This window comes from Acinonyx jubatus, chromosome C1 (assembly GCF_027475565.1).
Source record: "Acinonyx jubatus isolate Ajub_Pintada_27869175 chromosome C1, VMU_Ajub_asm_v1.0, whole genome shotgun sequence".
NCBI classification, from domain to species: Eukaryota; Metazoa; Chordata; class Mammalia; order Carnivora; family Felidae; genus Acinonyx; species Acinonyx jubatus.
The window spans coordinates 132,423,870-132,439,503 of record NC_069381.1 but is presented as its reverse complement, the minus strand read 5'-3'; the positions used below and the strand labels follow the sequence as shown (position 1 = coordinate 132,439,503).

Below are 15,634 nucleotides of genomic sequence, written 5' to 3'. Positions count from 1 at the left end.
ATGGCAGCCTAAGCTGACTAAGAAAATTTTCAAACTTTACAGGGGCATGCTTGGAGGAACATAATCTTAGTGATGAAGGATCTGGAAACATTACTTTGTGAGAATTATTGAAAGAACAGAGAAAGGGAGGTGAACACTGAATAGAGGTTGCAGCTTATGTTTTAGGTCTTCTCAAATACTAAGGGACTATCAGCATCTTTCTCAGACGCTATTTGGATTCTGACATTGACCGATGTGTTTTCTAGTTAAGCTCTAGCTGTTCTGTCTTTCCCCTTTGTGGAGGACTTTGAATCTTCTGCTCAGCTAACACAGCTCCATATTCATTCATTCAGCAATCCAGCTCTCAGAAGCACTGAACATTACAAATTCAAGCATAACAGATAGGGTTTTGAGGTGTTTCTGTGTCCAGTATTTGCTCAGGATCATTCCATTTTTTCCCCTAAAACATTTTTAAAACGGAGCACAAAGAAACAGAAATTTCCAAAAGAAAAGTCTGAATGAGGTAATAGTTCCTTCTTAGGTGCCAAGTAGATATTCAGAGGATAATACACAAAAGGTGTCAAAGAACTGTCTTACATTGTGCTTAGATATGGACTTGCAGGAAGAGTTCCCCGAACCATTGATTTTGTCTGTTGGTAAGGCAGTATCAACCCTCCACCAGCAGGACAGATGGCAATAATTAGGTCTGCTCACCCCTTACTTGGCAGAGGAATGGATTTGAGATCCCAGAGAGTCCACTTTTCACCAGCTGAACACTCAAAGTGAGAAGAAAAGAGAAAGGGGCCAAGAGCTGACTGGTTAAACAATAATCATGGACTCAGGGTGTTAGGCATTTGACCTTTCAGAATTTCCAATTTTATGAAAAATAAAGATGTTGCATGAAATAAAATGGCGACAGGGGGCTGCACATTTAAATGGAAAACTAAAAGTCAACAAGAGGAAGAAACTCGCATGATTATCTGATAGAATTTTTTTTATAGTTCATGGATTTAAAAAAAATTAATGTTTTTACTTATTTTTGAGAGAGAGAGAGAGAGAGAGAGAGAGCAAGCCAGCAGGGGAGGGACAGAAAGAGAGGGAGACACAGAATCTGAAACAGGCTCCAGGCTCTGAGGAGTCATCACAGAGCTCAGTGCAGGGCTCGAACCCACGAGCTGTGAGATCATGACCTGAGCCAAAGTCGGACGCTTAAAGGACTGAGCCACCCAGATGCCTCTATAGTTCATGGAGACTTTTAAAAACATATTTTTGCCTTTTCTTCCAAGCATATTACTTTTGCTTTTAAACCCAGCACAGCTATTTGTTTTCTATAAAAGCATACCCACTCTCCATGTGTCTGTTTCCCAAAGTGTAGGTAGAAAATACAGAAGTCATTCACTAGGGGAAAATTCCATTCTCCAAACCATGCGGCAGTTCTCAGTGTGGTGATTCTGCAGTTCTAACCTGAGCAGAACTTCGCCAGGCAGTTACAGTACTCGAGCAGCCATCATGTCTACAGTTGAACGCTCCACAACAATATGGAGTGAACCAGGTGAAAAAGGCCACATCTCAGGGAGCCCACGATTGTCCTGAGTGTTATTTGCAAACAATTGTTTTATGGATAGAGAGGTAGAGGACTAAAGTTCAGGGGCTTGAGCAAATAAGAGCATGTAACATGTGTGTGATTCAGTTAAGAGAAAACAGGGTAGGCATCAGGTCTCATTCCATAGCAGGTTTTGAAAATACCTCACAGGAGGTCAATATGGAACTTCTCTTAAGATAGTTGTAACAATAAAATGATAATAATAACAATAGTTATAAAAGTTTTTCATTTTAAAATCTAGAATATCATAAAGTGTGAGAGCTGAAAAATAAAAATAAAATATTTCAGGTCTGGACGACATGTGCGTGCCCATGCGTAGGGGGAGGGATGACTTCTCGCTTGATATGATTTAGTTGATAACTTTTTAAATGTTTTTGATTGTGAGAAAGATCTACAATGTTAGAAACATTTGCACAAGCTGGTGTATAGATTCCCCTGCCACACCCTAAACTCCTCACCTACCAATGGGTGTATCATTTTCATAGGCTGAAACATAGGGTACACTACCAGACAGCTAATTTTCCACCTGGGAGATGACTTTACTTTGTAGCTGTCTCTTCTGGTGCCACTGTGAGTGTCACAGATTACTAACAGTAATATTTGATAGAAACAAGGCACTGTCAAGTTGGAGAAGCAGCCTGGTCTCTGGGTTATGGTTAGGCTGTATGTCCCATAACCAAGTGACAGACTTTGGATGAATCAAGTGAGGTTGGGCCTAGAAATGGTTGGTGGAACAAATGACAAGTGCCATGAGATAAAGAAAGTGGAAGTCCCTGGATTGTGAAGCAAGAGAATATCTTGTAATATTATCTTCAACATGTTTGGTACGGTCAGGAAGTCTGGAAACAAATACTAAAGCATAATCAAGATGGTCATATGTGTCACTTAAGACAGCTTTCCTGGAGGCGTGGAAAGATGTGGGCATGGACAGAAAGGTCATTTGAGAGTGTGGTCTAGACTGATTGTACTCTAATTTAATAATACTAGCTAACATTCACTGAATACCACACGCCAGGAAATCTGTAAGTAAGTGCTTTGCTATGGTTAGCATTCCATTAAATTCTTACAATCCCCACAAGAGAGGTACTATTTTTACATCCATTTCATAGATGTGGAAATTGAGGTGTGGAGGTCAAGCACTTGCTCAAAATCTTAACAGGTAGTAAATAGTGGAGTCAGCATTGGAATAAAGGTGGTGGTATGTCATGCAGGTAAAAATTTGAGCTTAGTTGGTGGGAGTAGACCTCACTGAGAAGTCAACATGAGTGGCAATCTGTAGATGTGCCAGCAGTAAAGGAACTGGGCGAAGACCCTCAATGCACTGGGGCTGTTCAAAGATGAGCCAGGACACCAGTGGACTTCAATGAGACTGGCAAGGCAAGAAGAGTGAATAATGAAGTCTTAAGAATTTGTGGGGGACTAGATCATGTAGGGATTTGAAGATCTTGCAAAGAACCTGGCTTTTCTTCAAAATGAAATGGTGAGACAGTCGCATATTTAGCTTCCATTACTAGAACGATGCCGTATTGGGTGAGAGAAAAAAAAGAAAACTTGCCGGGCAATTAGGAGCAGACATTCTCCTCCTGGAGATGTGGCCGGAATCAGAGTTGGCAGTGGGTGGGCAGGCAAATTTTCAGAAGACGTCTCAGTGGTGATCACAATGTGGTGTCAACCCAAGAATGTGAAATGAGGCAGGAGCCTCAGTGTAGAATAAAAGGCCACAAACTCTCAATTTCATTAACATCTATTGATGCAGTGAACCTGATAACAGGCAATGAAAACCAGTCACTTCTATCTACCATTAGAGGAATGGCTCAAGGTAACGGTTTCCCACTAAGATATCGAGGAGAAATTCTGCCTTTTGCTATATATTTTTTAAAAGCACGTCTATCCAGTTGGAGCAGGGATGCTCAGGCAGCTGACTCATGAAGGCCGACTGGCTGATTGCTCAGTTTGAAAAGTTTATTGCTTTGCAAGTGACCTCTTAAGGATATGGAAGAAAGGAGTGCAAGTAAAAGAAAAGTTTTAAGGCAAAGCAAAAAGGCAAGCACCACATTTCCTAATGGAGCTGATATCTTACCACTCAATTAATTTCAGAGTCAGGGCCCAATCTGAGTTCTGAATCACCTTCTAGTTTTACTTATAAAGACTTTTCATTAAGCCAAATTAAGTAGATGGAGGTCCAGTTGTTTATTATCTAGCACTAAACCATTCTTACAAAAAGACACCTGTGCAAGCCATTTGGCTCTAGTCAACTATTTTTTTACAATTTAATTATGAATATAATTAGAATGAGTTAAGAGACAGGCTAGGCATCAGCCATAAAACTTCCAGTTTGCTAGAACACACACATAGACACACACACACACACACACACACACACACACACACACACAAGGATTAAAAAGCAACCGCAACAAAAGCCCCCACCAAGTCTGTGAGAATGTTAGCTTGTAGTGGAAATGTTAGTGGAATGGAAGTACTTGTAACATCTACCTTTATTTTAATTTCAAATTTCCTTGAAATGGTGCTGTAGAGGATATTTTTATACTCCATTATTTTATAGCTCTGGTTTCTTTAGGGTGACCCTTTAAAGCCTGCTTTTTGCTTCCTACGGTTTTAAGGCAATTTGTCACTATCATGCATTCAATGTTTAGCAACTGTTTGTAGTCAAGTGCCTTGCAAGCTTTGTTTCTTTTCTCCCAAAGAGTGTCATCACGGAGTTGATGATGCATCAGAAATAGTTTGACCAAAGGGCAAGATAAAGTCAAGAGTAAAGAAAATATTTGCAAATATACTTGACTGGCTTCCCCCACCCATCCTCCCAATTACTTATTGAAGGCATACTTGAAGGTAAAATGGCATGATGGCCACAGGGGGAAAAATAACATTCGAACATGCAATAGATACTTTCTGCCACGGGGCAATGCCTTTAATTTAAATCATTTTTATATGAGGATAATGTGACTGACAGAAACACAAGACTATGAGTTGTATTTTAGGACTTGCATGGGATATACTCTACCTTTGGTGACTAAAACTTTGCATTTTAATGGTGTTCAGTTAGTCTTATGAATACTATTTCTCACAATTTGTTCTACTGCTTAATCAGTGTTTACAAAAGCTGAGCATTAAAAAATATATTGCCTTTAAGTGCATGTGTGACAACAGCTTTTAAACTGAAGACTTATATGGAACATCATTACTGTTTCAGTTTATCACTGACTTGCCTAATCTCTAAGGGTTATACACATATATACCTATGTATGCATATGCACATACATAAAAAACATGATATATAATAAACATTTTATATATAATAGTATATAAATACTACATATTAAAAATAAGTAGTATACATGTATACACACAAAATATTTGCTTCGGAAAACTGGAAAAGATGACAAAGGCATTGATATTAGAACCATAAGGTCATTTTGAGTACGTAATTAGCATCGATTGAATTCCATGTAAATATACAGAGCATTGCTTTGCTTAGGGGTGGAAGGAAAAGTAATTATTTTTGTACACAAAGGGAACTTTGGAAACTCAGAATACAGCAAACCAACAAATGCAAACTCACGTGTTCTAATGAGAGCACCTAAGAGCTGAGGTGAAGGTGCCCCAAATGAAATTATCAGATAGTCCTTGAATAAAAGATCTTTGATCCAGGCTGAAGGCAAATCCCTAAGCCTATCCCTCACAAATAGGAAATAATACAGCTTGTAAGTAAATTCATGAGGCAATTTCTCTTTACTTCCCTCTCATTTGCTAATCAATCAATAGTTTCACTGTCATCTCAACTCTGGCGATTATTTGGATTTGAGAGAAGGCAGATGGAAATGGATAGACTAAGAGCCTTTGCCGCATGGAAGGAAAGCATGGTGCTATCTTCACGTAAGCTAAGAGGGGTGGAAAGTATGTAGTAAGTGAAGATATGGCTCCATAAAAATGTCCAGACCTCAATTCCCAGAGCCTGTGAATGTTACCAGACACAGTAAAAGAGATCTTGCAGATGTGATTAAGATAGGGGCCGTGAGATGGAGGAGTTAGTCTGGATTATTCAGGTGGGCCCAATGTAATCACGAGGGTCCTCAAAGGTCAAAGAGGGAGGCAGAAGAGAATCAGAGGGGGATGTGGCTACGGAAGAGGTCAGAGTGATATGATGTAATGCGATTGGTGCCTGTGAAGGTGGAGGCCGACACCACTAGCCAAGGCATGTGGGCAGCCTTTAGGTGTTGGAAGAGGCAAGTAGATGGATTCTCTGCTAAAGCTTCCAGAAAAGAATGCAGACCTATTGACACTTTGCTTTTGGCCTAGTGAGAACAGTGTCAGACTTCTGTCCTACAGAACTATAAGATAATAAGTCACTGTTACTTTAGGCCACTGAGTTTGAGATAATATGTTATGGTAGTAGGAAACTAATACCCATGTTCTCTGGAAAACAGTAGTCTTAACTCAGAAAGCAGAGAGAAATCCCTGGTGAAGCACCCTGAAGTGGTCTTGGCTTGTTGCATGTTATAATTTGATACAAGGGAAAAACTGCAAAAAGGAATACTAATAAAACTCAAGCTTGAAATAGTTACTCACATGAAAGAGGAAAATAAACACTGCGTAGAGCTAAATAAAAGTCAAAAGGGAATGGGTGAGCAACTGGTCATAAAAATAATAAAGGGTTAAAAATGTATTCAGAGAGGATAGCATTAAAGCATGGATGCTTTTAATGTTGAGTAGTAAATACTGAAACATTGCTCATCCTTGGAAAGTTCTACCTTACTTCTAACCTAAAACTCCACTATCAAAATTTCTGATCATTAAACTTAATTCTAACTTTGGTTTTAAAAAAGAAAGAAAAAATTGGTTGTGGTCTTACGTAGAATATATAGGTCTTATATAGGAAGATGTAATAGACAGATTTTTGGCAACGGCTAGTTAGTTATCCTTCGAGTAAGATTTCTTCTAAATAGTCCCCCAAAGGCAATGTATGATGGTGGAAAGTATTTATGTTTTAGAGTCTGGAGTTGAATGCTAAATCTAATCTTTTGAGCCATGTGAACTGGAAAAATATTTTATGACTTGCTTTACTCTTCTGAAGAACTTATTTCTTTGAAATCACTTACTGAGTACCTAATACAGAGTAAGGAAAATGTTATCCTAGTTAATTCTCACAGTAACTTTAGGAACTAGAAATTATTTTCCACATGATCTTTCTACTTATCCAATATCTCCTGCTTTGTTATTTTGAGGATTAAATGAGATAACTGTAAAAAATGCCAACAAGTTTTTCTCTTCTCTTTCCCTATCCCAGGGACTTTGGAAAAATGCAGACATTAAATCAGAAACGACTATTTGTTTCTAATCTTTGGTTGTGTGGAGTTATCAGAATGAAAAAGATAGAAATAGAGGTAAGCTTCGGACATTTCCTAGGATTTAGATGTACTAGAGATGTCCAGACCCCCGTAGGACTTTAGCTACAAGATTGCATCACCGATCATAAAACTCGATAGCTGTGTTTTTGTCTTGAGTTCACTTTCACAGTACTAATACCGCTTTCAGCACAAGTCACTTCCAGGGAATTAAGTCCTTGCAGTCAGTGGGTTAAATCCCCACGAAATAACCTGCAGGTGACCCAGTTGCACTGACCTCAAATATAGAATTTCAGATCAATGACTGCAGTACTTGGATTCTGAAATATCAAACAATCTCTGGTGTTTTTGTTACCTCAATGAGTGTTATCAGACAGGGGATCACTATGGCAATTACAGGTTCTTATCATATTAATGTTTGTGTCTGGCCCAAAAAGAAACTATTTAAAAAAGTAAATTCCTTCTGTTCTTTTTTCTCAGAATATGTAATGGTGACTTTCAAACACATAATGAGAATTAACAGTAATTCAAATAGCACAAGTGGTCATTAATTGCCCATACATGAAATAACATTTCCTCCTCAGAGGGCGAAGCATTCCAGTTGAAAGTGGAATTCTTTTGGTCTATTCACTTTTTAACTCTGTCATGAAAGGAAAACAGATCTCCCAATTTCTTCCAAATAAAAATGTTAAGCCTTCACAAACTAGCATTGGGGTTAGTGAAAAAGAAAAGGGAAATAATGTTATAGGTACATGAACCATAACATTGACTGGCATGGTGTTTTGCTAGTGTCTAACCAAAGAGTAGGAACCACTTCAAGTATTTACACAAACAGAGGGAATTAGTTCGATGCAGGGAACTGGTTACCCATATGATGAGGAAGTTGAGAGCCAAACAAGGAAAGAAAAGTAACCAGGAAACTAGCTGCTGCAGGAAGCTACTACCAGGCTGGATAGGAAAAAGACAGGAGGGTTCCCACCGCAAGATGGAAGCTGGAACCAGAGTGGGCCTCTCCAGTCAAAGCTGAAGCCACGGAAAAGATGGACCTTCAGGTAAAGAACTATCTGAGACAGGTGGGTGGGCAAGGGAGAAGGGGTGGAGGATAACCTGACACACTAGCTGGCCTTTTCCTTCCCTGCCCCTCTGCTACCTAATGCCAGGGCTTACACTGGCTACAGCAGTAGGAGGCCAGCCCTCAAGAGCACCTGGGCAATGTAGCTGGCTGGGGTCAACCCTCGTACATTATAGAGCACAAAGGGAGGGGCAAAGATCTGATGGCCAAGAGCCCCAGAGCCAGCATCTACGGACATCTTTCCCATGAATTTCCTTTACCTGGTTGATTTCTTTTCATGAAAAGGCCAAGAACTCGGAGGCAGGTCTCCTGAGCTTCTCACTGTATAGATTTTACAGGAGGCAGTGAGACCTATGATAAAACCCATCACCTCTCTGGGACTGGATATGAGTCTTTATAGTTTTGAAAGATTTTTTTTTTAAACTCAACTGGCATGCAGTGGGGTAAAAATACCTACTCTGGTGTAGTTTTACCACTGTCAAAAAGTATGTGGCCATTCTCCCATTGCTTAAGGATATTTAAATATGAACTACCAAGGAGTTTAGTTGAGTTTATAACACCAAAACTGACTGCAAGATTCTGACAAAAACACATAGCTTAGTAAGCATGTTTCTTCCAGCATTGTTACATATTTCTCCACCGTGCTATCCGGTTGGTTAGTCCTTCCATTTTACGCAGTAAGAAATAATAAGTACTGGGGCGCCTGGGTGGCTCAGTCAGTTGAGCGTCCGACTTCGGCTCAGGTCGCGATCTTGCTGTCAGTGAGTTCGAGCCCCGCGTCGGGCTCTGGGCTGATGGCTCAGAGCCTGGAGCCTGCCTCCATTCTGTGTCTCCCCCTCTCTCTGCCCCTCCCCCGTTCATGCTCTGTCTCTCTCTGTCTCAAAAATAAATAAAACGTTAAAAAAAATTAAAAAAAAAAGAAAAAAAAAGAAATAATAAGTACTATTTTGAGTTAGGCAAAACAAGGTCGCTGAGGTTGATTCTTCTTGCCTTAAACAATGATAGAAAAACTACCTCCGTTGTAAGATCAAGTGAAAGCAAAACTACTTCCTTGTTTCCATATTGCATTCTCAGACAAAGTTCGACTGAAGAAACACTGTTAGCATTTGTCTAGGACCTTACATTTTTTAAGGACTTTCTTAAGCACCATCTCGTTGGTTCTTGGCATAATCCATTTTATAGGTGTTGGCAAAAATCCTTGCAATAGCCATCAGTCACAACAGCATGATACCACTTCAACTCTGCCTTGTTCCATTCTGACTATGCCAGTGTTTCTGAAATTCTGTTGAGTGGGCGTTGAGTCCAGGATAGTGCAGAGATGGTCTTATTCTTTGTGTAAATCCAAAAGACATGCCGTCACATGGGTTCTAAGGGCCTGCTTCCCCTATCTCTTACGTAGGAGAATGGCTTGCCTTGTATCTTTAGAATCAGGTGGACTAAAGGAAGCTTAAATGATGGGTATCTATATCACAACCCTCATATCAGCATAGGTGCAGGTATGCTTACAAATAACATAACCCTCACCTAAAAGTCTGGAGACCATGACATGAAATTTGTATGACTTCTTTAAATATACATAATTAGAAAGAGGTACCCCAATGCAAGTTCCCCAATTTCCTATAAGAACACTGTGCTAATATTGTGTTAATACTAATCTTTCATGCTCGCCATGTTCCAAGCCAGTATACCAGAATAAGCTGTTATGGAAATGCATGCTTATTTAGTTATTTTCTTTATTCCTCCTTTTAAAAAGAAGTTGAACCTGGGAACCATAAAATATTGTTCTTCTTGAGAAGCAGAAAGAACCATGACAAGGGATAAGAGCTGCAGCCTCCCCTCAAAACCCATAGTTAAGGCACTGCTACTGTATTCAACAACAGCAACAATCACAACAACAAAATTGTGAGCAGACAGCAAGAGAAAGATCTTGGGAAAATAAATTCTGTTGCATTCCTCTTGATATCATTGTTCTGGAGCTTTAAACAAGTATGAAGACTTGTGGAGAGGGAAACAGAATAAAAGGGCATTTTGAGGGGCTGTTCTCCAACAAGGGGCCCCCAATTCCCCACTCCCACTAATGGAAATACTGTACACACAATCATCCAATATCTGACCTCCTAAGCAGAACATTTTTTTTTCTTGGAGATTTTTCTCTTGGACTTTAATTAAGCTCCTGCCAGGCTTGCAAGCTTTTTAATTTTACCTTTCTTTCTTCTTACTTTCTTTTTCCTCCTTGAATCAGCTTGCTAGCCAGGAAACTTTTTCCAAGCTGTCACAATTATAGTAAGTGTACCCTAAGATATTAAATTAGATGTACTGGTAGTTGCTTCTCCAAGCATCAATAGCAAAAGTTTCCTTGCATTTGGAAAGATTTTCATTGATTCATTGATTCATTCATTCATTCGCTCTCTTATACTTAAGTGTGTGTGTTACAAATGCAAAAACAATAGAAAAGGAAGCTTCGAGGAGTGTACAATGACTATTGGTTCGTATGTGACATAATTCAACCTCCTACAAAGTCACCAGTTTAACAGCAGAAACCTGCCATTACTTAATTGAATCTTCTTACACTGCTCATAAGCAAATTGTAGCTGACTATTTACTAGTATTGCTGGGTGAAGGGTGAGGGAGCCTTGAGAAGGTGATACCTCAGTTGATGATTTAACTAACACCTCTTCAATGAAATGTAATGAGAGCCACTTAAATTCTTTTTCAAGACGCTTTTGTATGCAAACTCATTGCCAATTCTGAAACTCTCAAGGCAGGGACTGGGAATGCCAAAGGTGATCCCTCTAAAACAGATTCCGTGAGAAGCTATTTTCATTTGAGGTTGTTTAGTTGAAAACTGGCCACTCTAAATAGGTTGCCCTATTCACTAACAACAAAGCAAAACCAGAACTCAAACGAAAACACCTCAGAGAATATTGCAGGGCCAGGCATCAAAAACACAAAACCAAAATGAACCATGTGGAGCACTAGGGATATTACCATCTCCATGATTGCTATCATTGTCATTCTTACTTGTTTACTTAATAATTCCATGCTGCCAGGTTACTCCACCAAGCGCTCCTGTCTGTGAGGTTACTTACTGATTGCTTCCACAAACCGCTCAAAGAAGCTGTAAGGGAAGAGCGGCTCAGGCAGCTCCCGGAAAAACATCTTCAGTGCTCCGGTGACAACGTGGATGTCCTCCCACTGGCTGTCGTCCAAATTCAGCTTCTCTTCTGGGAAAACACGAGGAGAAATGGAACAACTGGTTTTAATGAAACAATTACAAGACACTAATTATTATGTTAATGTTTGCCTACTATCATCAGCAACCGTTAACAGCCTTCTGCACCTAGAGGTTTGGTGCTGTGCGTGGTTTTTTTTTTCCTTTTTCTGTACGAAGGGAACATTTTCAATGGAATACCATCTGTAGGAATGCAGCTAACAAAAAAACAAGAGACACAAAGAGACAGTGCCATTGACACAGTATGTCAGATACATTTATTCCCATAATGCATCAGTATGAAAATTAGCATCACAGCTCAACATGATTCAAAGCTATTTGGTTTTGAGGCCGAGGGGCTAAGAGTTGCCAATGATGGCCGGCTCAAGGGACCGGCCTAAAGGCCTTGCTGAGCCAACAGGAGACATATGCTAAACACAGCAATAGAAAATGAGTTATTGCTTTACATGTGTTAGCCTTGCTATGTACAAGGGAATAATGGGTAACACTTTTTTCCCTTTTTTGCTGAATATAAAGTCAGCAAGGAATAGAATACTGAGAAAGGATATTAATTCCTTCTTACTGCTTCAAAAATATCTTTTTTTTTTTTTTTTTTTTAGTTTTCATCTCAGTGAGGAAAATGTGCCCAGCAACAATATTAGACAGACCCCTGTTGGCCTACGGAGGCTATGCAAAGCTGTCAAAAATGATAACGCACTAAAGACAAACCACAAGTGCTTACCCACTCCGCCTACAAACAACAGAAATGTTTGCTTGGGAAGCTGGAGTGAGTTGAGAGATTTAAATATTAAAGGATGTAACTGCCAAAATGAAGTTTTTAGAAGAAATAAAGAGACGCTGGACAACTATTTTCTTCTTGTTCGCCCTCAGAATGAAAGTCTGGAATCATTCTCACCCAAGAAGTGAAGGTAGCAGGATCTGAAAGCAACATCTTTACATACAACTGAAAGGAAGCAAGGCACGCAAGCATTGCTGCTGATCGGTAGTATTTGTCTTTGTAAACATGTGACATCAAAGCGCTTTTGAATTCTAGGTGGAACAAAAACTAAAGCTAATCATTTTTAACAGCCTGAGGTTAACTGAGCAGCCTAGTCTCCTGGCCAGAACTTAACAGGCATTTGGTCAACTGGATTTTTGTTTCTTTACCAATGTCTTGGGCTCAGGTTCACATGCCCCCTCTGTGTCAGTTTTATGAAGCAGAGGAGAATTTGCACCAAAAATGTGAGAAAAGCTGAGAATTGTCACCATAGGGAATCTCGGCATGGGTTGTTTTGCCAATAGTGTTCACGTACTTTTAAAATCTTAGCTGTAATCTTTATCAGATCTCTTTTTCTAAATGGACTATTATTTCCAGGGCTGGTAAGTGGCGTTCCTGTTCAATAGGATGTTTGCAAAGAGAAGGAGAGAAGGTGGATCTGTTTATTTCAGATGGGCTATTTTCTTCTTCTCTTTCAGTCTTCATGCTTACCTCAATCATAACACAATAATATGATCCACAACAAAATCAGCAGAGGAGACCTTCTTTCTGCCCTGCAATCATTTTTGATTGATTGTATTTCAACAATTAGTCTTTTATTTGGCTACATACTATTGAAATAGGCCGACAGCATCTTAGCAGGCCAGCTTTAAACAGTCAACTGTTAACAATAGCATCAAAAAGGGAGACCTGATGGGGTTTACTGTCACTTTAAAGAACGGGGTTTTCACATTGTTGAAATCTGTCAGATATTTTGAAATGTCCCTCTCACTATGGTGCCACACCCCCTGCGTGCCCTTATAATAAAATTGGTTTTACTCCTGATTAAATCATTTTCTCCCTACCCACTACCATACTTCTCATAATGGACCTGTGCGCTCTACAGCTGGTGTTCTTCCCATGGTACCAATTCTTACTTTATCTTTTAAGCACTTTGCTGCTAAGATCTCATGCAGAGTGCTTATGTTTTGTTAAGAGCTTCATTCTTAGAGAAATAGCTTAACACATGTTCTAAAAATGTTGTACAACTTATTGCTTAAAACACATTTAGAAAATGTATAAGTACTGTAGCTTTGGCACTGAACTTTAAGTGGAAACCCAAACACACCACACACACACACACACACACACACACACACACACACACAAACACACACACACACACACACACACATAAGTGCTCTCTCACACACAACTATCTTTACCAAAAATTTATCAGAAAAGTCCAAGACAAAATGCCAGCCTGGTACACAGGTTCGAGATTGCCAAAGGAAAGTACTCAGCAGGTGAAAAAGAGAATGATTTTATCTTGAGCAAGAAAACAACAATAACAAATAATTACTTGACCATTAGTATTTATGACCTCCAAATAAACATCAGTTAATTGAAGTCACTGCAAAAATGGAATATTTCAATATACACAAAAAAGAAACTTTGCCAATCAATAAATACCATTTGATTATATCCACTTGAAATAACGTATAATATCGATATCAACTTGTATTACTTAAACCAGCATTTTTAGTATGTAGTCTTCATTAAAACAAAGCAAAACAAAACAATTTGTAGCCCTCCATAAGTAGCTTAAATAAACAATATGACAAGGAGCTGGAAAAATCTTTTGAGATATAATCTCTATTTTTTTATATCAAATTTTCATAGCCAACGAAGTTTAAGATTACTTGTAAACCAGAGGACTTTAAGGTATATTTTTCAAGGCCAATGAGATTTATCTAAACAAGCAGTTATGTTCATATTCCTATGTCTTCTCATGAATCCAACCAGTTCTCAAGATGAACCAATCATAATCATATCTTGGTGTTAACAGGTATCATTATAAACACAGTTGTATTATTTGATAGACATTTTCTAACTAATCTGTTAGTGCCACAGAAGTGCACAGAAGTGTTAGAAGTGCTTATGCTTCTCCCTTTGTTCAATAGAGCAAGGCTTGTCAACAGTAAAGCATTATTAACATTTGGCACCAGATAATTTTTCGCGGGGGCTCTGCTGTGCGTGCTAGGATGTTTAGGAGCATCTCGGGCCCTAACCCAGTGGAGACTGGTAGCGCTTCCCAGTGGTGGTGATGAAACACCCCCAGGTATGGCCAACTGTCTCCAGATATGGCAAAGTCATGCTCCGTTGAGATACACTCCAGTATAATGGAGCTGTAAGAATCTATAGAATTACTCAATAAATATAGATTTATGAAGGTTCCCTTAGGTGAGCAGAGAGCTAGAAAACTAGATACATACTGAGATTTCTTTAATAAGAACTTAAGAACTGGTAATTATTATGGATGAAATCAAAACCTCTTCCAGAACAAAGTTCACATGACCACATTCCCGGGTGTTTTACAACAAAAACAATAACCAACAATTATGTAGTGCTTCCACTCTATGAGGGACTATGCTATGCACTTTAGACTCATTATCTAACGTAACTGTCTCAGTAAGACAGTGAAGTCCATGTTATTGTTATCACCTCCTCCATTTTACAGACAGGGAAAATGATACATGGGGAGATTAAGCAACTTTTCCATTGCTCACAAATGATGAATCCAGAATAAGGAGCCGGCACCCTCCCCCACCCCACAAAACCACTATGTTCAGACTTAATCTCGGCTGGTAGAAGTTAAAAGGGAAAAGGCAAATAAATGGTAATTGCAAGTGGTAGTGGATTGACTATTACTTCAAGATAGTGACTTTTACATTTTATCCCTAAATGTCTTACTTGAGGCTATGCTTTTACCTGTAAACTGACTCTGATCTTTAGTAATTACTCATTTAGAGGAGGAACAGATTCTTCTATAAACAGATATAAAGCAAATTGGCAATAAAAAGAAACTGCATTAGGAAAGGGGCAGGGGATGGAGCAAACGGTCACGTGATGATGTGATGAAGAGGAAATATGACAGAGCGGGAAAGAGATTATACGAAACGCCAGGCCTGGGTTTACCACTGATGTGCCGTATATCTGTTTACTTGATTGCGAAATGAAGATAGAAGGGTAGTAGTTGTTGTTATCAGATGAGAAAACATATCTGAAAAACATTTGGAAAGCCCAAGGAAACAAAGACATCAAAGATGCTACTATGACACAAAAGGTGGAATAAAGGCCAAAAGGGCAAAATATATAAGGGCCTAAGGCAATGGAAATACTGAGCAAAGAGCATAACCATCCTGTCGTTTTAGGCGATGTACCTCAGCATGATGCAGTTTGTCACATGAGATCAACAGAAATTTGACCTCCTGGAGTCCAGTACTGGAAAGAAGTCTGGCTTCGTCATGATATCTCACAATCCTTCCTCTGATAATTGTGCTGATTTCTCCTGATTTCTCTAATTAGGCTTTCTTAAATTCATTCTTTTGTCTTAAAGCATTTAAACAGAATTGAAGCTAGGTCA

The 15,634-nt window shown here is 39.2% G+C and overlaps 1 protein-coding gene across 2 annotated transcripts in view; it reads right to left on the bottom strand.

Annotated features, from left to right (window-relative positions):
* The window catches only part of ARHGAP15 (Rho GTPase activating protein 15), a 609,886-nt gene that overhangs the window by 120,908 nt on the left and 473,344 nt on the right, over window positions 1-15,634 (bottom strand). For both annotated transcript variants that reach the window (XM_015062996.3, XM_053214988.1), the window contains one exon: window positions 11,110-11,244. In XM_015062996.3, the coding sequence (XP_014918482.2) occupies window positions 11,110-11,244 (135 nt within the window). The remainder of the gene's footprint in view (window positions 1-11,109; window positions 11,245-15,634) is intronic.